A 22,832-nucleotide genomic window follows, 5' to 3' on the forward strand; every position below is an offset into this window, starting at 1 on the left:
AAGCAGGCTTTTTCCACTGAGGTTCGGCAGGACTATAGCTGGAGGTCATGGGTTAAGGGTGAAAGGTTTAAGGAGAACTGGAAGAGAAAATTCTTCATTCAGAGGGTGGTGAGAGTGTGGAATGAGGTGCTGGATCCGATTTCAATTTCAACATTTAAGAGAAGTTTCGACAGGTACATGATTGGGAGGGGTATGGAGGGCTATGGTACCAGTGCAGATTGATGAGAGTAGGCAAAATAACAGTACAGCACAGGCTAGATGGGCTGAAAGGTCTGTTTCTGTGTTTGTCATGTTCTCTGACTCTAGTCAATATTTCTAATTTGGCAGATTGATCATGTTGGGTGGCGGGATGGAGCTATGTCTCTACCAAAGAAGGGGTAAAGCACTCCTTCACTCACGGCACATAACGAGCGAATGATAATGAAAACAAAATAATCACCCTGCGCACGTTTGCAGATACCGTTCGTTGGTCTGATCAGCCGCGTTAATGGTGAGCCAGGGGTTTGTTTGAGTTGGCGCTGGTGTGGGTGTGAGACATTTTTGGTGCAATAAGTATGCGGGTACCTACAAGGAGATGAGTAAGAAGCAGTGAGGTAAACATAAAACAGAGCAGTACAGTACAGGAACAGGCCATTCAGCCCATAATGTTGTGTCAAGCCAGCTAAAAAGCAAATTAAAAAACTACAAAAACTAATCCATCCTACCTACACAATGTCCATATCCCTCCATCTTCCTCATAACTCCTCTTACAAGGCTCTAATGTATTTGCCTTTGCCACCGTGCCAGGCAGCGCATTCCAGGCATCCACCACTCTCTGAGTAAAAAACCTACCCCTCACATCCCCCTTGAACCTACCCCCTCTCACCTTCAATGCATGTCCTCTGGTATTAGACAGCTCAACCCTATACCTCTCATAATCTTATAGACCCCTATCGGATCTCCCCTCAATCTCCGGGAAAACAACCCAAGTTTGTTCAGCCTCTCATAACACACATTCCTCTAAGCCAGGCAGCATCCTGGTAAACCTCTCCTGCACCCTCTCCAAAGCCTCAACACCCTTCCTATAGTGGGGTGACCAGACCTGTACGCAATACTCCAGATGTGGCCTAACCAGAGTTCTATAAAGTTGCAACATAACCTCTAACGATACAGTTGAACTCAATGCCACGGCTGATAAAAGCAAGCATTCCATAAGGCTTCTTAGCCACCCTATTGATCTGTGTAGCCTTCAACTTGTGTAAACTTCAACATGAAGCTGACTTCAGGAGTCTGTAGCAGTCTGAGAAGAGGACTTGCTGCAGTGTTGCCTGGAGAATTCAGCATGAACTAGAAATTCCAGAATTGCCCGGTGATGACCACATTCAGATAATGTCAAAGTCTATGTTCAGCTTTGTCACAGGGTCTTACACTCAGTGGCCACATTATTCAGTGCACCTGTACACCTGCTCACTAATGCAGATATCTAATCAGTCAATCGTGTCGCAGCAACTTAATGCATAAAAGTATGGAGGTATGGTCATGAGGTTCAGTTGTTGTTCAGCCCAAACACCAGAATGGGGAAGAAATATGATCCAAGTGACTTTGACCGTGGAATGATTGTTGGTATCATACGGGGCAGACTAAATATCTCAGAAACTGCTGATCTCCATGAGACCATCAGATATAGAGCAGAATTAAGCCATTTGGCCTATTGAGTTTGCTCCACCATTTCATCATGGCTCATCCACTTTTTCCCTCTCAGCCCCAATCTCCTGCCTTCTCCCCGTACCCTTCCATGCCCTGAGTAATCAAGAATCTAACAAGATTGTGAAATTGGGATTTCATGCCCAACAGTCTCTGGAGAAGGGGCTCCCAACCCTTTCCATGCCACAGTCCCCTACTATTAACTGAGGGATCTGTGGACCCCAGGTTGGGAAGCTCCATTCCATTCACTTTACAGGGAATGGTGTGAAAGGCATCCAGTGAGGGGCAGTTCTGTAGGTGAAAACACATTGTTAATGAAAGACGTCAGAGGAGATTGGTCAGACTAGTTCAAGCTGACTGGAAGGTGACAGTAACTCAAATAAGCATGTGTTACAACAGTGGTCTGCAGAAAAGTATCTCTGACTGCACCATGCGTCGAATCTTGAAGTGGATGGGCTGCGGCAGCAGAAGACGATGATAGTCGACACTTGATAGGGTACAGGAGGTAATTAATAAAATGGCCACTAAGCGTAACTGGAATCCCTTGGAAATTCTTCTCGGCACACCTCTCCCTCCTGACCATTCACACCAACGTTATCCAGCAGCAGCTGATAATGGACACCCATCTACCTGACCCTCAGCTGCCAAGAAGAAAGCAGCTTTGCAGTGCTTTCCTGGGACTAGGGTTGGTTTGCCTGTGCAGGGAAGAGAGAGGTTTACAACTGGCTGCAATCTTGCCTGTGGCTGACGCTGTCATTGGGAAAGCTTATATTAACACCAGAATGAACACGGAATTGTCTAAAATGCAAGCAGCATTCATAAAATTGTGTGGCTACACATTGGACTAACCGTGGAAAAGCAAAATCTGTGTTCATGTTCAACATAAGGCTTAATGAGAAAGGGAAAAGGAGCCTTTACACTTTCAACAACTGGATAATTACATGTTTCATGATAATCACTGGTATTTATAGTGATCTGTTTGGAATCATGCAGAACCTCATCATGATTGCATTCAGGCTCTTTTTAATCAATATTTTCTTTTCTCTAACAATGATTAATATTATCATTTCTTATTCAATGATATGCAAAAAAACAATATTGCATTTTATGCAGTACCCTGTCAAACTTCTCAATGCACGTTCCATCACAGCTGGGCATCAGATATAACAAGATGGCCCAGACAACAAGGTTTGGGATACCTGAGGAGGCTTGGCCAAAACACTTCCTGAAATCTCTGTTGCTCTGTGAAATATGTGGGATTCAATCTGATTCCACCACCTCCTCTGGCAGATATCAACCTCTCTCTGTAAATACCCTCTCGAGCTCTTCCCCTCACCTTAAGTCTCTGCTCTCTTGGTTGTGCTTCCTCTACCATGGACAATATTCTGATGATTGATGCTTCCTTTGCCTACATCACAATCTGTTCTGCCTCTTTCACTCCAGGAAAAACAAGTCCAACCTACCCCATCTCTCCAATCAATGCAGCGTCCTTGTGAATCTCCTCTGCACCTTTACTGCCTCCTTCCTGTAGTGCAACAGGCAAGACTGCACACAGGCGAGTCTGGCCTAGCCAGTGTTCTGTGGCAACATGAAGTCCCAACTTCCACATTCTACGCCTTGACCTCTGAAGGCAGGCATGACATAGGCCTTCTCCACCATCCACCCAACCTCATTGAGCCTATGGACTTGGACCCTTTGGTCCCTCGTTTCCTCAACAGTCTTCAGTTCCCTGGTTTGTACAGCATAAGTTCCACCTATCTGACTTCTTCTATGTTGTCCACACAATCCCCTTTCTAGAATGGAATGGCGTAGGAGTAAATTATAGAATCTTAGCAAAGTTGAGCACAGAAATGGATGCTTTCATCCATTCCATGCCGACAGTGATGATTATTCACAATAAAAAAGTTCAAAGTACTTTAATTATTAAAGTATGTATACAATATACATCCCTGGTATTTGTGTCCTTAATTAACCCAATCTGTTAGCATTAGGTCCATTTCCTTCTGTTCCTTTCCTGTATAAACACCATTAAAAAGGTTTGAACTGTACCTGCCTCCACACTTCCTCTGCCTCCACAACCCCTCCAAGCTCTGTGAGGAAATATTATCCCTCAGATCCCCACCCACCCACCCCCCCCAATATATTTCTCTCCATCACTTTAAAACTGTGCCCTCTGAACTAGAATCTTGCACCACCCCACCCCACTCTGGGAAATTGACCTGGAATATCTACTACATTTACAGCTCTCTTAATCCCAGTGAGAATAAACACAACAGATCCAGTCTCTCCAGACTCCAGCTCTTTGCCCCAGGTGACAAGCTCACGAGTCTCTCCTGCACTCACTCAATTGATACCATGCCCATCCTGCGGTGCTATCACCAGAACTGTGCACAATACTCCACATGTTTTCAACAGTTGTAACATGATATCACAACCCTTTTACTTAGGGACCCATTGCTGGATTCTGGATTCCTCAGTGCATCGCTGAGAATCACGGATATTTTGAATATTGTCTAAATGGAGAGAAAATTCAAAAATCCGAGGAGCAAAGGGACTTGGGGATTCCGGTGCAGAGTTCCCTGAAGTTTAACTTGCAGGTTGAGTCGGTGGTGAGGAAGGCAAATGCCATGTTAGCATTCATTTAGAGAGGATAAAGGCAAAGATGTATTGCTGAGGCCTCACTTGGAGTGTTGTGAGCAGTTCCACACCCCTTATGTGCTGACACGGGAGAGGGTTGAAAGGAGGTTCACAAAAATGATTCCAGGATTGAAAGGCTTGTCACATGAAGAACTTTTGATTGCTCCAGGCTTCTACTCCCTGGAATTCAGAAGAATGAGGGGGGGAATCTCATTGCAACCTATCAAATGAGAGGAGATTTGATAGAGCTAAACAAAATTATGAGGGGTATAGACAGCAAGCAGGGTGGGACTACAACTACAAGTCATGGGTTAAGAGTGAAAGGTGAAAAGTTTAAGGGGAACATGAGGGGAAATTTCTTCACTTAGAGAGTGGTGGGATTGTGGAATGAGCTACCAGTGCAAGTGGTGGATGTGAGCTCGATTTCAAAAGGTTAGAGAAGTTTGGATAGGTACAATGATAGTGGGGTTACGGAGGGCAATGGTATCGGTGCAGATCTATGGGAGTAGGTAGTTTAAATGGTTTTGGCATGAACTAGATGGGCTGAAGGGCCAGTATCTGTGCTGTATTTCTCTATGACTCTTTGTTTAGAGGCCTTGTTAGAGTGAATGTGGAGAGGATGTTTGCTGTAGTGGTGATCTAGGACATGAAGACACAGCCTTAGAATACAGGGACATCCTTTTAGAACACAGATGAGGCGTAATTTCTTTAGCCAGAGAACAGTAAATTTGTGGGATTTATTGCCATGTCATTAGGTGTATTTAAGGCAGTAGTTGATAGATTCTTGATTAGTCAGGGCATGAAGGGATATTGGAATAAGCCAGGTGATTAGGATTAAGAGAGAATCGGATCAGCCAAGATGAAATGGCAGAGCAGACTCAACGGGCCAAATGGCCTAATTCTGCTCTTACATCTTATGATCTTATGGATATCATCAACCATGTGGACACTGTTTTTGAGAAAGTGTACCAGTACCTCTACTTCCTCGGAAAGCTAAAGAAATTCAACGTATTCCAATTGACCCTCGTCAATTTTGATAGATACACCCTAGAAAGCAACCTATTCTATCGAGATTGGGATGCCAACTACTCTTCTGAAGAAATTTCAGCACATGACAAAAGTTAACCCCCTCTATGGACTCTGTCTACACTTCTCACTGCCTCAGGAAATCAAAGACCCCCTCCCACCCTGACATTCTCTTTTCTCAACCCTCCATCAGCAGAAGATACAAAAGCCTGAAAGCATGTGGCACCAGGCTCAAGGGCAGCTTCCATCCCACTGGAATAAAACTATTAAATGGACCTCTTGTATGGCAATTAAACTTTTGACTTTATAATATACCACATCGTAGCCCACAGTAGCACCAGAGGCAGTGCGGGGTGGCACAGTAGTGTAATGGTTAGCACAGCACTCTACAGTACAGCAGATGTGGCTCAATTCCCACCACTGCCTGTAAGGAGTTTGTACGTTCTCCCCGTGACTGTGTGGGCTCCCGCCGGGTGCTCCAGTTCCCTCCCACAGGCCAAAGATGTACTGGTTGGTAGTTTAATTGATCATTGTATGTTGTTGTGTGGTTAGGCTCAGGTTAAATTGGGGGATTACTGGGCACTGAGGTTTGAGGAAATAGGCTAATTAATCTTTTTAAATTGTCTGCTGATTAGGCTAGAATTAAATTAGGTGGGGGGGGGGATTGTTGGGTGGCTCAGTTCAAAGGGCCAGAATGGCCTGTTCTGCGCTGTACCTTAATAAATAAAAATAAATAAATAAATGCTTTTTTTTCCAAACCTACTCTAAAACTATACCAATATATTTTGTTTTGTCATTTCCCTTGTCAAGTCAAGTTTATTGTCATTTAACTATATACATGTACACTGCCAAACAGAGCAATGTCTCTCTGGCAAACACCAGGAAATCTGCAGATGCTGGAAATTCAAACAACACACACAAAATGCTGGTGGAACACGGCAGGCCAGGCAGCATCTATAGGGAGAAGCACTGTCGACGTTTTGGGCCAAGACCCTTCGTCAGGACTAACTGAAAGGAAAGATAGTAAGAGATTTGAAAGTAGTGGGGGGAGGGGAAAATGCAAAATGATAGGAGCAGACCGGAGGGGGTGGGGTGAAGCTGAGAGCCAGACAGGTGATTGGTAAAAGGGATACAGAGCTGGAGCAGGGAAAGGAACATGGGACGGGAGGCCTTGGGAAAAAGAAAGGGGGAGGGGAGGAAACACCAGAGGGAGATGGAGAACAGGCAGAGTGATGGGCAGAGAGAGAAAGATTAAAAAAAAGGGGGGGAAAAACAAAAAAAACTAAATATATCAGGGATGGGGTAAGAAGGGGAGGAGGGGCATTAACAGAAGTTAGAGAAGTCAATGTTTATTGAACATAGAACATTTAGTTTTATTTTGTTTTTTTTCCCCTCACTTTTTTATCTCTCTCTCTCTCTGCCCATCACTCTGGTCTCCATCTCCCTCTGGTGCTCCCCTCCCCCTTTCTTTCTCCCTAGGCCTCCCATCCCATGATCCTTTCCCTTCTCCAGCTCTGTATCCCTTTTGCCAATCACCTTTCCGGCTCTCAGCTTCACCCCACCCTCTCTGGACTTCTCCTATCTTTTCCCATTTCCCCCTCCCCCTCCTACTTTCAAATCTCTTACTATCTTTCCTTTCAGTTAGTCCTGACGAAGGGTCTCGGCCCGAAACGTCGACAGCACTTCTCTCTATAGATGCTGCCTAGCCTGTTGCAATGTCTCTCTGGATCGGGGTGTAATACATGTAACAGATATGTTACACACACTAACTTAGGAAAGTAGGAATTAAATTTACACATAGATAAACACAGTAATGCGCAGAAATTAAATATTGTCAGGTACTTTGCAAATTATCTGGTGGCAGTTCGAATGGTCAAAGAACACTGAGGCTGTCTACAAGAAGGGTCAGAGCCATCTCTATTTCCTGAGGAGACTGAGGTCCTTTAACATCTGCCGGACGATGCTGAGGATGTTCTACGAGTCTGTGGTGGCCAGTGCTATCTTGTTTGCTGTTGTGTGCTGGGGCAGCAGGCTGAGGGTAGCAGACACCAACAGAATCAACAAACTCATTCGTAAGGCCAGTGATGTTGTGGGGGTGGAACTGGACTCTCTGAAGGTGGTGTCTGAAAAGAGGATGCTGTCCAAGTTGCATGCCATCCACTCCATAATGTACTGGTTAGGCACAGGAGTACATTCAGCCAGAGACTCATTCCACCGAGATGTAACGCTGAGCGTCATAGGAAGTCATTCCTACCTGTGGCCATCAAACTTTACAACTCCTCCCTCGGAGTGTCAGACACCCTGAGCCAATAGGCTGGTCCTGGACTTATTTCCACTTGGCATTATTTACTTAATATTATTTAGTTATTTTTTGTTTTATATTGCTATATTTCTACACTATTCTTGGTTGGTGTGGTTGTAACAAAACCCAATTTCTCTCGGGATCAATAAAGTATGTCTGTCTGTCTGTCTGTTTGAGTATAACATCAATGCACTGATATCCTGTAATTTCCTCACCTCCCACCTCTCACTTGTACTCCATATCCTCCCCCCACCTTCTTATTCAGGCATGTTCCCCCTTCCTTTCCAGTCCTGATGAAGGGTCTCAGCCTGAAAAGTCAACTGTTTGTTCCTCTCCATAGATGCTGCCTGACCTGCTGAGTTCCTCCTGCAATTTTTGTATGATATTGTCGATGAAGTGATTTGTATGGATGGTATGCAAAACTGTACCAATTGGAATAATAAACCAATTTCCAGTTTCCAGTGGAGACTGGGTGACAGCTTGACCCATTTGAATGAGCAACACCCTTAAATTCAAGCCAGAAGATTGGGGCTTCCATCACTTGTGAACAGGGCCCAGGGTGGGGTCACTTAGAACATAGAATGTAGAAGACTACAGCATAGGAACAGGCCATTCAGCCCACAATGGGCCAGGCAGGATCCATGGAAAAGAGTACAGTTGACATTTTGTGTTGACACCCTTCTTCAGGACTGGAGAAAAAAAGATGAGGAATTAGAGTTAGAAGGTGGGGGGAGGCAAGGAAGAAACTCAAGGTGATGGGTGAAACCAGTGGGGAGGGGTGAAGTAAAGAGCTGGGAAGTCTATTGGTTAAAGAAATACTGGGCTGGAGAAGGGGGTATCTAATAGGAGAGTGCAGAAGGCCATAGGAGGAAAAGGGGGAGGAACGCCAGAGTAGGGTGATGGGCAGGGAAGGAGATAAGGTGAGAGAGGGAAAAGAGGATGGGGAATGGAGAAGGAGTGAAGGAGAAAAGGGTGGGCATGATCGGAAGTTGGAGAAAACAATGTTCATGCCATCAGGTTGGAGGCTAATATAAGGAATTGCTCCTCCAGCCTGAGCGTGGCCTCATCGCAGCAGTAGAGGAGGCCGTGGACTGACCTGTCAGAATGGGAATGGGAAGTGGAACTAGCCGCTGGGAGATGCCGCTTTTTCTGGTGGATGGAGCGTAGGTGAGGCGATCTTCCAATCTACATCGGGTGTCACTGATATACAGAAAGCTGCACCAGGAGCACCAGATACAGTAGATGAACCCAACAGACTCACGGGTGAAGTTTTGCCTCACCTGGAAGGACTGTTTGGGGCTCTGAATGGTAGTGAGGGAGGAGGTGTAGGGGCAGGTGTAGCACTTGTTTTTACATGTTGCTTGGATTTCCAGCATCTGCAGATCTTCTCTTGTTTGTGATTCAACCCACAATGCCATGCCAACCCAACTAAAAAGCAAATCAAAAATGCCCAAACACTAATCCTTCCTATCTACACCATGTCCATATCCCTCCATCTTCCATACATCCACGTGCCTGTCCAGATGTCTCTATCACCATACCAGGTGGTGCGTTCCAGCCATCCACCACTCTCTGAGTAAAAAACTTACCCCTCACATCCCCCTTGAACATACCCCCTCTCACCTTCAATGCATGCCATTAACATTTCGGCCCTGGGAAACACTATCTCTGTCAGATCTCCCCTAAGCCTCCAACAATACAGAGAAAACTGCCCAGATTTATCCAGGCTCTTGTGATAGCACATCGTGTGACTGAGATGGTTAACAGAGATCTGTTGGAATGATTTGGAGAAGGTTCTCTTTCTATTTTCATCACTGTTGCTTTTGACAGATCATATCGACAGCCTTTCTCTCCGAGACCTACTGCTGAGGAAGTGCATATTATCAGCCTTTGTCTGCCAGTTGAATTCACATCACAGAGTTGCATTTAAATGCACCCGTATATTGACTTCATTGTTCCGTTGCATTTAAAGTGCACCCGTAGCCAACTTCTTCCCTATACACACAGTGTTGAACAGAGCATCCCAACTGGGTGAGGGATCAGGGATCAGAATGAGGTTTAATATCACTGGCATATGTCGTGAAATTTGTTGTTATGTGGCAGCAGTACAATGCGATACGTTACAACAGACAGAAAAGCCGTTAATTAGAGTAAATATATATAGTTAAATTAAATAAGTAGAGCAAAAACAGAAATAAAAATGTAGTGTTTAGTGTCCATGGGTTCATCGTCCATTCAGAAATCAGAGAGCAGAGGGGAATTGTTGAGTGTGTGTCTTTAGGCTTCTCTGTCTCCACCCTGATGGAAGCAATGAGAACAAAGCATGTCCTGGGTGATGAGGATCCTTAATGATTGACACTGCCTTTTTGAGGCATCGCCTCTTGAAGATATCCTGGATACTCTGGAGCCTAGGGCCCATGATGAGCATGACTCAGTTTATAACTCTCTGCAGCTTATTTTGATCCTGTGCCGTGCCCCCTCCCCCCATACCAGACTGTGATGAAGCCAGTTAGATTGTTCTCCATGGCACACCTGTAGAAATTTGCAAAAAATTAGTGAGGTAGTGTTCATTGGTTCAATGTTTCTTCATAAATCTAATGGCAAAGGAGAAGCTGTTCATGAATCACTGTGTGTCTTCAGACTTCCGTACATCCTCCTTCATAGTAGCATTGAGAAGAAGATATGTCCTGGGCAATGGGGGCCTTTAATGATGAATGCCATCTTTTTGAGGTGTCGCCTTTTGAAGGTGTTCTCAATGTTGGAGAGGCTAGTGCCCATGATGGGACTGGCTGAGGTTCTGGTGATGCAGCCAGTCAGAATGCTCTCCATGGTAAATATGTAGAAATTTGCAAGTGTCTCCTCAATCTAATGAAATATAACCATTGTTGTGTCTTTATAAATGCATCAATATGTTGGGCCCAATACAGATTCTCAGAGATGTTGACACTCAGGAATTTAAAAGTACTCACCCTTTCCACTGCTGATCCCTTGAGTAGGACTGGTGTGTTTTCCCTCGATCCTTATCAGATCCTAAGGGATCCATAGCACCTGAACAATGGCTGTTTGGGAAATGGTTTGCATGCCCCAGGAACATGTTCACAGGAGTTGTGACTTGGCTGCCAGGATCCTAAGCTCTTAAATCCCTTCCCCACTACACCATCCTCTCCTCCTTCAAATGTTCCTTCCTTATAACCCACCTCCAGTGTTTGGAATTCTGAGCAGAAACCTCCTGCTGTTGTTGTTGTTGCTATTGTCACTTGTGGGTGGGGGACATCACATGTTGTTTATCTAATGCATGGAATTGTCTTGCAGAATGATTCCATCTTCGAGCAAGACCTTCCTGGTGAAAGACCTGGTTGCTGGGCGAGACTATGACCTGTGCGTGCTGGCTGTCTATGACGACAGGCAGACATCCCTGACAGCTACCCGAGCAGTGGGCTGCGTGCAGTTCACCACCGAGAAGGAATATACCCAGTGCCACTCCACACACACCCAGTTTCTTGGTGGCACCATGATCATCATCATCGGCGGTATTATCGTGGCTGCTGTCCTTGTCTTCATCATCATCCTCATGATACGATACAAAGTGTACAACAACACGGCAGAACACAAGGCCAAGGTCAGTAACGTCTACTCACAGACCAATGGAAGTCAGAACGGGGCCATGCCAGCATCCACTTCAAAGTTAACCGAAAGTCTGGAGGAACATGTCCAGGAAACGTTGACAGATCCCACCAAAGAAACCTTGGCTGTAGCTTTAACTTCGGGCTATGAGAACGTTTCCGTCACTCAAGGCCCCTCTTTTCCTACAGGAGACACAAGCCCTCACAAAGGAAGGAGAACTTGGTCGTGCACAGACCTGCAGAAGGAAGGCCCCCTCTCCCTGAAGGAGGCTCCAGGTGAAGGTCAAGGTAGCACCACTTTGAAACAGCTGCAGTGCAAAGATCACAAGTAACAGATGGAATCTAGCACACTTGCCCATTGCTGGAACTGATGGATGTCCCCTGGAGGCCTTCATATTCAGTCTGGGCTCTCCAAGTGCAGCTCCCAAGAACAGATTGGGGAGTGGGCTGGAAGTTGAGATCCACAAGAAATTCCTGTTTTTCTCTTCCATTTTTGTACATAATATATTTTTGATACCTTGAAGCATGGCATTTGAAGAGTGTCTGATGTGTTCTAGATAAGCGTGTGTCTGTGGGTGTCTGTATCTACAAGATATGTACAGAAATAATAGGGTGGAAGACGTTTGAGCAACATCGTTTGTCTTGATCAACTGCAAAGGCTGTAATTCTGAACTACAGCCAACAATTGCCGGAACATTCTGCTATATCTCCTCCTAATCACCATGGATCCTGAATGAATTTCAATTCTTTCATTATGCTTCCCATTGTCTCATTTTAATATCACCATGGCCATTTCACTAACCTCCTGTTTCTCATTTGGAGTCAGTACAGATGCAATTTGCTGCATCGATTTTTGTATAGTTTTGGTTAAATTTGATTTTTCTCTCTGCAATTGTGTGTGTAACTATCCAGTTGTGTCTGTCTATGAGTCTTGGTGTCTCCTTCTCTGTGATATGATGTGGCCACATTTGTGTGAAAATGAGAGACTGTGTGTGTGTGTGTCTGCATGTGTGTGTGTGTGTGTGTGTACACGTATGTGAGTGTGTGTGTGTGTGCGCGCACATGTGAGTGTGTGTATGTGTGCACGTATGCGCACGTGAGTGTGTGTGCACGCGCGCATGGGTGTGTGAAGCTATGTTTGAGTGTGTGTATGTGTGACAGTGTTACTGTGCATGTATGCCTGTGTATGACAGCTGTGTGTATGTGTGAGTTTGCATGGATGTGTGAAGGTATGGGTGTGTATGTGTGACAGTGTGAGTGTGCATGTATGCATATGTGTGATCGGTGTGTGGGTGTGTGAGTGTTAGCATGAGCATGGGCATGTGTGTGTGTATCTGTGTGTAAGTGTGTCTGTATGTGTGAGTGTGAGTGGGCTCATGCGTGTGTATGCATATGTGCATGAGTATATGTGTGTACGCATGAGTGAGTGTGAGTGTGTGAGTGTGAAAGAGAGAGAGAGAGAGACAGTGTGTGCCGTGTACAGATGTGCAATTTGATGTCAGTGTGCTTTCCCCATGCATTCTCCTTTGTCATGTTACACTCTGTGTGCCTTCTGTGTACCTGTCACCAGTCCTACAGCAACCTGAAACCCTGGCAATTCCATCCCTCCTGTTGTCTCCAGCCCCGGTACCTCCTCCTTTCTCGTCATCTGCAACCCAGCACCACCCACCACTACCTGTCCTATTGTCTCCAGTCCTGCTGACAGGGTCAGCATTTGGCACTTTGTTCTGATTGGTTTCTGCTGCTGTACAGGTGTCAGAGACCCTCTACTGAGGTCAGACTCTGTCATTGCAGGGGTCTCTGTGTTCCCCATCTGCTCAAGGTCTTTGATGTCCAATTTAATTCAAGCACCAACAACAATTCAAAATCGCCATGTTTGTAGAACTTAATCTGAAAAGGGTTGCTTTGAGTAAAACACAGATGCCTGATGCTGTGGAAGTGGAACCCAATGGACTACGGTAAAGATGGACAGCCAAGTTAGGTGGTCTGGGTGAGGAACTGCAGTTACTGACTGGAGTGACTCCGAAGGCACCTTACAAACCGGCCACCTCTCCATCCAGGGCAGCAGGGGCAGTGAGCACCACCACCCACTGGTTCCCCTCTAAGTTATACCACCATCCTTACTTGGAATTATATCACCGCTCATCCATTCTCACTGCCTCTAACACCACTGGCCAGCAGTACCATGGAGAGCTCCTTCACCAACAGCACCATGGAGAGCTCCTTCACGAGAAGGACTGAAGTGGTTTGAGGTGGTAGCTCAACTTCACCTTCTCGAGAGCATTCTGGGCAATAAATGCCAGATTTGCCACTGACACCCACATCCTGAAAGATCTATAAATCAAATAAATCCAGGCCAGCAAGGAATTTCAGATCAGAGACTCCAAACTTGTAGTTGCTGGACTGTGTGTATAAGATGCCAGCTCATACAATATATAAGTTAATGAATCACCCAATGTTCTTACACTGAGTTATAAAGCAAAAATTTTATTACAGAAATAATTTATCATGGTAATAAACTATAAACTTTTATAATGAAAACAAAATTGGCCTGCAAACTTAAATCTTGCCATGTCCTTTTCTGCTGTTTCCCAAAACTTCTTCCTTCTAACTTTCCATTGCTGTCCATCCTTCGCTCCAGTATTCTTTCAGGATCCCACCATTAGGTCATACTGTTCCCAAGTCTTTCTGTGCAGTCAGTGTGAGGTGTTGGTTAGGGTTTCTCCCAGATGATTGGCTGACATGGAGGGGTGTTGGAGATTCCCCCAGATGTTTGGCTAATGAGGTGGGTTTTTAGGGTTTCCGCAGCTGTTCGACTGATGGGTGGAGTCCTGGGGTTTCCCCCAGCTGTTCAGCTGACAGGATGGGATGTTGGAGTTACTCCCGGCTGATGGGGTGGAGTGTTAGAGTTCCATCCAACTATTCGAAGAGAAGGTGGATGTTACAGTTCTCCTGGCTGGTCAGAGAAGGGTGTGATAACATTTCCCCAGATCTTTGTCTGGATGGCAGGGTGCAAGTTTTGTCCAGCGGTTCAGAAATGGGGTGTAGGTTTTGACCCACCTGTTTAGCTGACGGGGTGGGTAGTTGTCAGAGAGTTAGGATTACCCCCAGCTGTTCAGAGAGAGGATGTTATATTTTACCTCAGCTGTACAGAGAGAGGGGTGTTATATTTTGCCCCAGCTGTTTGGAGGGGGTGTTAAGTTTTGCCCCGGCTGTTTGGAGGGGGTGTTAGGTTTTGCCCCAGCTATTCAGAGGGGGTGTTAGGTTTTGCCCCAGCTGTTCAGAGGGGGTGTTAGGTTTTGCCCCAGCTATTCAGAGGGAGTGTTAGGTTTTACCCCAGCTGTTCAGAGGGGGTGGTATATATTTTGCCCAGCTGATGTGTTTCCTTAAATTGCACTGTTCCATCATCTGGCCCATTTCATTTTAGAACAGGTTAAATGTTTGTAATTCTTTTGGGAGATTTAAACTCAAAGAAAACTACATTTTAGTGTCTGAAATAAATCACAGGCTTTACGGAGCTCTCGAGATAGTGAGCCCTGTGAATGAATCATGATTGTTGGAGCCCGTGGCATCAGACTGAAATGATGTACTTCATAGATAACAGTGCTGGTGATAAGCTTCTCCACTCTACACACATTCACCATAGGCTTCCACCATACAGCATGCTTCCACCTGCGGCCAATTAACTCTTCAGCTTTTCAGAAGATCATTCAGCCCATCACACTGATACTTGCTCTATGTAATCACCCTGTTCTCTCCCCACACTCCCATACATTCCTCCCCTTCCAAAAAATAGCCACTTTGCGATGTTAAGTCAGTTTCCAATTCCCACCCTAGCAATGGGCTTTGGGACTTGCTGAGTGAAAACAAATTCCCTGCCTTCCATCTGGGCTCTCGGTCTCTGCACCATTTGCTGCCCAACCCTCCTGTCCCTGGAATCAGTCTCTTCTCCTGGCTTTGGATATTTCTAATAACTCCCCTTTCTCCTCAGTGGAGTGTGTCTGTCTCTGCAGAAGTGAAGTACCTCAGGCTTTGGTCTTTTTAAGTATGCTTCTTTGAACTTTCCTCATGCAGTGATACCCCTCTTGTCGCGTGGGGTCCAATGCTGAACACACTCCATATTTCTGGTCCAACTGGCCATTTACATAGCCTTATGTTTACAGACCCTGGTATGCTGAGGAATTCCTGGATCACAATATCAGTGTGAATGCAGGGAAGAATTTCACTATCAGAATCAGGTTCGATATCTCTGGAATATGTCGAAACTTGTTACTCTGAACCATGTTTAATTCGAGCAGGGGCTCCCAACTTGGGCTTCACAGATCCCTCGGTTAATGGTAGGAGTCCGTGGCATATAAAAGGTTGGGAGCCCCTGATTTAGAGGTTCCTGGTGTGTCTAATCAGTTTTGGGTTCTATGTATGTGACACCGAGACAAATCGGATGTCTACACCGAAATCAAAAGATAGTGGAGGATGCTTCACTTCTATCAAATCAAGCTGCCTGCAGATGGGCCTCAGTGCAGGAATCCTTGGAAAAGCAGAGGGGCTGTGGAGTTCAGTGTATGGAAACACATAAAGGCCCATTTCTATAACAACCCTACAGGTGCCCTGGCCGCTCGTAACCCCACTCACGGGACCCTGACCCTGATATGGGCCCTAACCCTGACACTGGCCCCAGCCCAGACCCTGACCCTAACCCTGACACTGATCCTGACCTTAACCCTGACACTGATCCTTACCCTAACCCTGCACTGACACAGGCCCAGACCTTGACCCTCATTCTGTGTTAAACCCTGACCCCAACTCTGACCATTATTTCTCCTGCAGCCTGAAGAAAGTCATAGATTCATACAGCACTACAGCACAGAAGGAGGCCCTTCAGCCCATCTAGTCCATAATGAACCTCTATTCCATCCAGTCCAGGGTTTCCTGACTTGGGGTCCATGGACCCTTCCATTAATGGTAGAAAAGTTTGGGAACCCCTAGCCTAGTCCCATCACCCTGCACCTGGACTATTGCCCTCCATGCCCCTCCATCCATGCAGAACATAGAACATAGTACAGCACAGGAACAGGTACTTCAGTCCGATTAAATTAGTAATGAAATGGCCAACTAAACTAATCCCTTCTGCCTACGCAATGTCCATATCCTTCCATTTTCCCCACAGTCACGTGCCGATCTAAACGTCTCCTAAAGTCTCGAATGATTCTGCCTCGACCACCACCCCAGACTGTGCATTCCAGGCACCCAACACTCCCGGTGTAAAACATTTGTCCCTCAATTCTCCTTTGAAATTACTTCTTCTTGCCTTAAATATGAGCCCTCTGGAATTAGGCATTTCAACTCTGGGAAAAGGATACTGTCTCTGCACTCTGTGCCTCACATAATCTCATAAACCTCTTGACCTCCACCGCTCCGGGGAAAGCAACCCAGGTTTCTCCAACCCCATGATAGCACGTGCCCTCTAATTCAGGCAACGTCCTGGTAAAACCCTTCTGCACTCTCTCCAAAGACTCAAAATCCTTCCTGTGGTGGGGTGACCAGAACTGCATGCAAAAAAAACAACTGTGTCCCAAGCAGAGTTTTATACATCTGCAACATGAACTCAGTGCCTCAACTAATAAAGAGCAGCATGCCATATGGCTTCTTAACCACACTATTAACCTGTGCAGCCTCTTTTGAGGAGCTACGAAATTGGACTCCAGGATGTATCTGCTGTTAAGGGTCTTGCCCTTACCAGTGTACTGTCTCTTCATAATTGACCAATCAAGGTGCAACGCTTCACATTTGACTGGGTTCAACTGCATCTGCCATTTCTCTGCCCATATCTGCAACTGATCTATATCCTGCTGTATTCTTTGCCAGTTTTCTAAGCTATCCACAACACCACCAGTCTCTGTATCATTTGCAAACTTGCTAACCCACCCATCTACATTTTCATCCAGGTCATTTAAAGACATCGTAAGTAGCAGATCCCTGCAGAACGCCACTAATCACAGACCTCCAGCTCGAATGAGTCCCTTTGATCACTACCTTCTGTCTTCTATAGGAAAGCCAGTTCCAAATCAAAAAGGGCCGAAAACAGGCCCTTCAACCCATCTAGTCTGTGCCGGACCATTTAAACTGCCTACTTAGCATCTTTTAACATCTTCTGAGTGTCCGGCCCACTTTCATCCTCCCACTGCCAGCAGCAAATAGGGGACATTTATTAACTTATTGGGTACAGAGAAAAGACCAGCATCTGCTACCCGTGATTGGAACCCAGAACCTTCTTGAGTCACATCTGGAGCCCTCTCAATGTCAACCACACTACAGCTCTGGAGTTACATCGAGCCCAGACAGGTGAGGATGAGAGATGGGTTGATGCCGTACACACTGTCTATCACATCAGTGGTAATCTCCTCCTCCCCTTCCTGAAGTATATCAGTGAACCAGTGAAACAGATGGTATTTGACAGTGGTCAGGATATCAACTGGATTTAAGCTTCACAGTCCCCAGGCTGGGATCTGAACCTGAGTCTTTGGCCTCTGCGTTATAAGTATGGCAATTTTCCCGATAGCCATCTGCCTCTCACTTTGTCCTCAATGGCCTGTTCCAGCACACATGGCTCACTGGGACTTCCCCTCGATATGGTTACACAGTTCAAAAGTAGAAGGCAGAGGATTGCTGGGAAAGGTTTGAAATGAAGTTGAGGGGCAAATTCTTCACGCAGAGGGTGCTGGGTATATGGTACATATTGCCAGAGGAGGTATTAGATTCAAACATTCAAAGTACATTTATCATCGAAGTATGTATGCATTATACAATGCTGAGATTCATCCTCCCCATGGACAGCTGCCAAAGAAACACCATGGAACCCGTACAAAGCAGAACAGCAACCCCCCCCCCCCACCCCCACGCACGAAAGAAACACACTGCGCAAACTGGAACAAAAGAAAAGTGAAAAACACAGAATTTAAAACAGAAGATCGAAAGAGTCCGGGCTATTCAGCTCTGCTTCGTGTTCATTATCTGCAAGCTGCCCTGATTCAAAGTCGCCCAAAATAGCAACAAGAAAAGGAGAGACTAGAAAACGGTAACACACCGTAATGTGAACTGCAATGTTCAATCCACAAACCACAAAGCCAGAACTTTGGCACTCAGGCAACGGCTGAAGCACTTGCCCCTGCCTTCCTTTAATTTGCTCTTGCTGATCAATCCCAAACGCCAACTGATCCTTTGTCAAAGCTCTTTTTCACTGTAGCCACCCTCTGCTGGCTTTTCTACCTGAGCAGTGGACCCGAGTGAACTTCCCTCCTCTCAAAACTTCCGATGTCCGGATAGGTTGCTGATCAAAGCTCTTTTTTGCTATCGCATTGAGGGAGGGAAAGAGGCAGAGAAAGAGAGAAGAAAGAGCATTTGAATGTCTTTAGGAAAAGCAGCAAGAGGGAGAAAGAGATTGTTACACTCAAACACCTTCCTCCGACGGCAGTGAGCGAGAGGCTGGTAGACGATGCTGACAATCTGCTCGCCTTCTCACTCCTCAATGATTTCAATCTTCCCTGACACTTCAGTTGGTGATATCGGTGAGAAATGGAGTTGATTATGGGCTCATGCCCCGTCTCCAGACTGCATGTTTCACCCAAAGCCTCATGGAACATTCTCAGAGACAGCCAAGTGCCAGATTGCTCAATCAGCTTGAAAACCCGCCACCAAAATGTATGTCACAGGCTCCAACAGTAACAGAATCACGATTGAAAGAAAAAGAAGTAAAAAACAGCTTTGACCAGCAACCAATCTGGACATCAGAAGCTTTGAGAAGAGGGGATTTCACTCGGGTCCACTGCCTGAGTAGTGTCCCTGACGACTACAACTATGAGAAGTGCATCCAGCTGCGGCTTCGAACAATCCGTGTTAGGAGTTTGAGCTGGAAATGAATGAACTCTGGATCATTCGGGAGGCTGAGGGGGTGATAGACAGGACATATAGAGAGGTAGTTACACTCAAGGTGCAGGACATGGAAGACTGGGTGACAGACAGGAAGGAGAAAGGGGTTAAGGAGCCAGTGCACAGTACCCCTGTGGCCATCCCCTCAACAACAGGGATATCACATTGGATACTGTTGGGGGAATGGCCTTACAAAGGCAAGTCACAGAGACTGGGTCTCTGTCACTGAGTCTGTCTCTGTGACTCAGAACAGAAGATGAGAGAAGAGGCACACTGTGGTGATAGGAGATTCGTTAGTTACGGGAATGGAAAGGACTTTCTGTGGGCAAGACTGGAATTCCTGGATATAATGTTGCCTCTTGAGTGCCAGGTTCCTGGATATCTCGGATCAAGTCCTCAGCATTCTCAGGTGAAAGGGTGAACAACTAGAAGTCATGGTCCATGAAGGCACCAATGACATAGGTAGGATGAGTAACAAGGTTCTGAAAGGGACTTCAGGGAGTTAGATGCAGGACCTCCACAGTTGTGATCTCAGGATTGCTACACGTGCCATGTGATAGTGAGGCCAGAACCAGGAAGATAATACAGTTTAGTTCATGGCTAAGGAGTTGGTGTAGGAGGGAGGGGATAAGATTTTTGGATCATTGGGCTCTCTTTTCTATTATCTGATCAGGAAGGCTTATTAATGCTGCATGGTGGTGTTTAAACGAGAGTAGCAGGGGATGGGAACCAGAGTGCCAGAACTATTAGTAGAGAGGTTGTGGAGGCAAGTGTTGGCAAGCCCTCAGACAAAGATACAAAGCAAAAGGTTGAGCATGATGTGACTAGCATCCTGAGCTGCGTGTATTTCAGTGCAAGAACTATCGTACGGTAGGCGGCTGATAGTGCTGAAGACAGGGTAGCTGGTTTAAAAAAAGAGGCAATCTGTAGTGAGGGCAACAGGATGAACTGCAGCATAAAAGGTGACAACATCGAAAAGGGTGAATGCAGGACTGATAGTGCTATACGGAATAAGGTAGATGAACTTGTAACACAGTTACAGATTGGCGGGTATGATGTTGTAGGCATCACTGAATCATGGCTGAAAGATTATAGGTGGGAGATTAATATCCAAGGACACACATTGCATCAAAAGAACAGGCAGGAAGGCAGAGTGGGTGGCATTGCTCTGTTGGCAAAAAAATGAAAACAAATCATTAGAAACATGTGACATAGGGTCAGAAGGTGTTGAATGATTGTGGATAGAATTAAGGAAATGCAAGGGTAAAAAGACCCCGAAGGGAGTTGCATACAGATCCTCAAACAGCAGGAAGGATGTGGAAAGGGCAATGTTACAATAGTCATGGGGATTTCAATATGCACATCGATTGGAAAAATTGGGTTGGTGTTGGATTCCAGGAGGGGGATTTTCTAGAGTGCCTCTGAGATGGGTTTTTAGAGCAGCTCATGGTTGAGCCCACTGGGAGATCAGCTATTCTGGGTTGGGTGTTGTGCAATGAACCAGAATAGATTAGGGAGCTTAGGGTAAAAAACCCTTATGGACAAGTGATTATAATATGATCAAATACCATCATGAAATTAAAGAAGGAGAAGCTAAACTCAGATGTATCAGTCTCACAGTGGAGTCAAGGAAATTACAGAGGCACGGGAGAAGAGTTGGCCAGAATTGATTGGAAACGAACACTGGTGGGGATGATGGCAGAGCAGCAATGGCTGGAATTTTTGGAGCAATTCAGAAGGCACAGGATATATACATCCCAAAGAGGAAGGAGTATTCTAAAGGCAAGATGACAGATCTGTGGCTAGCAAGAGAAGTCAAAACCAACTTTACGGCCAATGAGTGGGCATATAGTAGAGCAAAAATTAGTGGGAAGTTCCTGATGTCAGGGGTCATGAAGTGTGTGAAGTTACCCTTACTACAGAGAAGGTTCTTGGGAAACTGGAAGGTCTGAAGGTAGATAAGTCACTTGAACAGGGTTCTGAAAGAGGTGGTCAAAGAGACTGAGGAGGCATTACTAATGAACTTTCAAGAATCACTAGATTATGGAATGATTCTGGAAGACTGGAAAAATGCAAATGTCACCCCACTCTTCAAGAAGGCAGTGAGGTAATAAAAGGAAACTATAGGCCAGTTAGTCTGACCTCAGTGGTTGGGAAGATGTTGGAGTCAATTATTGAGAATAAGGTTTCAGGGTACTTAGAGACACAAGATAAAAACGGTTGCAGTTAGCCTGATTTCCTCAAGAGAAAATCTTGCCTGACAAATCTGTTGGAATTCTTTGAAAAAAATAGCAAGCAGGATAGACAAAAGAGAGTCAATTGATGTTGTGGACTTGGATTTTCAGAAGGCCTTTGACAAGTTGTTCCTCATGAGGCTGGCTATCAAGCTACAAGCCCATGGTATTACAGGAAAGATTCTAGCATGTATAAAGCATCGGCTGATTGGTAGGAGGAAAAGAATGGGAATAAAGGGAGCCTTTTCTGGTTGGCTGCTGGTGACCAGTGGTGCTCCACGGGGGTCTGTGTTGGAAGGGATTCTTTTTACGCTATATGTCAATGGTTTGGATGATGGAATTGATGGCTTTGTTGCGAAGTTTGCAGATGATATGAAGATTGTTGGAGGGGCGGGTAATTTTTGAGCAAGTGGAGAGTCTAAAGAAGGACTTAGACAGATTAGGGGAATGGACAAAGAACTTCAGATGAAATAAAGTGATGAGAAGAGTATGGTCATGCTCTGTGGTAGAAGAATCAAATGGATTGACAATTTTGTAAATGGAGAGAAAAAACAAAAAAAAACAGATGCAAAGGAACTTGGGAGTCCTTGTGCAGGATTGCTTATAGGTTATTTTGTAGGTTGAGTCTGTGGTGAGAAAGGCAAATGCAATGTTAGCATTCATTTCATGAGGACTAGAATATAAAAGCAAGAATGTAACATTGTGACTTTATAAAGCACTGGTGAGGACACACCTGGAGTATTGTGAGTAGTTTTGGACACCTTGTTTTGGAAAGGATATGCTGTCATATGAAGAGTGTTGGATGGTTCTGGGCCTGTATTCACTCGAATTCAGATGAATAAGGGGTGACCTCTTTGAAACCTGTCAAATGGTGAAAAGCCTTGACAGAGTGGGTGTGGAGAGGTTGTTTCCAATGATGAGAGAGTTTAATACTTAGGACACAGCCTCAGAATAGAGGGGCGTCTTTTTAGAATGGAGACGAGGAGGAATTTCTTCAGGCAAGGAGTGGTGAATCTGCAGAAGTCTTTGCCACAGGCCTCCGTGGAGGCTAAGTATGTATATTTAAGGCAGAGGTTGATAGGTTCTTGATTGTTCAAGGCATGAAGGGATATGGGGAGAAGGCAGGAGATTGTGGCTAAGAGGACATTTGTAACAATCACGATGAAATGTTGGTGCAGACTTGCTGGGCCAAATGGCCTAATTCTGCTCATATATCTTATGGTCTTATGATAAAAGACTTGAAAGAAGTTCCGTGGACTGTCTAGAGGATGTCACCCTTGGTCGTGTTGTTTGCTGACTGTATCTTCTTTACATTTGCAATATTCTGTGTGTTTAGAGACAGGCCATTCCAGCCCAATGAATCCGAGAGCTCAATTCACGCAAGTGAGCCATTACCCGACT

The 22,832-nt window shown here is 45.5% G+C and overlaps 1 protein-coding gene across 2 annotated transcripts in view; it reads left to right on the plus strand.

Annotated features, from left to right (window-relative positions):
- Positions 1-13,785, plus strand: part of LOC140737329 (leucine-rich repeat and fibronectin type III domain-containing protein 1-like protein) — a 518,600-nt gene extending 504,815 nt beyond the window's left edge. For both annotated transcript variants that reach the window (XM_073063761.1, XM_073063760.1), the window contains one exon: positions 10,961-13,785. In XM_073063761.1, the coding sequence (XP_072919862.1) occupies positions 10,961-11,603 (643 nt within the window). In that variant the 3' untranslated portion in view covers positions 11,604-13,785. The remainder of the gene's footprint in view (positions 1-10,960) is intronic.
- The last annotated feature ends 9,047 nt before the right edge of the window (positions 13,786-22,832 follow it).

The sequence above is a fragment of the Hemitrygon akajei genome, chromosome 12 (genome assembly GCF_048418815.1).
Source record: "Hemitrygon akajei chromosome 12, sHemAka1.3, whole genome shotgun sequence".
Classification (NCBI taxonomy): Eukaryota; Metazoa; Chordata; class Chondrichthyes; order Myliobatiformes; family Dasyatidae; genus Hemitrygon; species Hemitrygon akajei.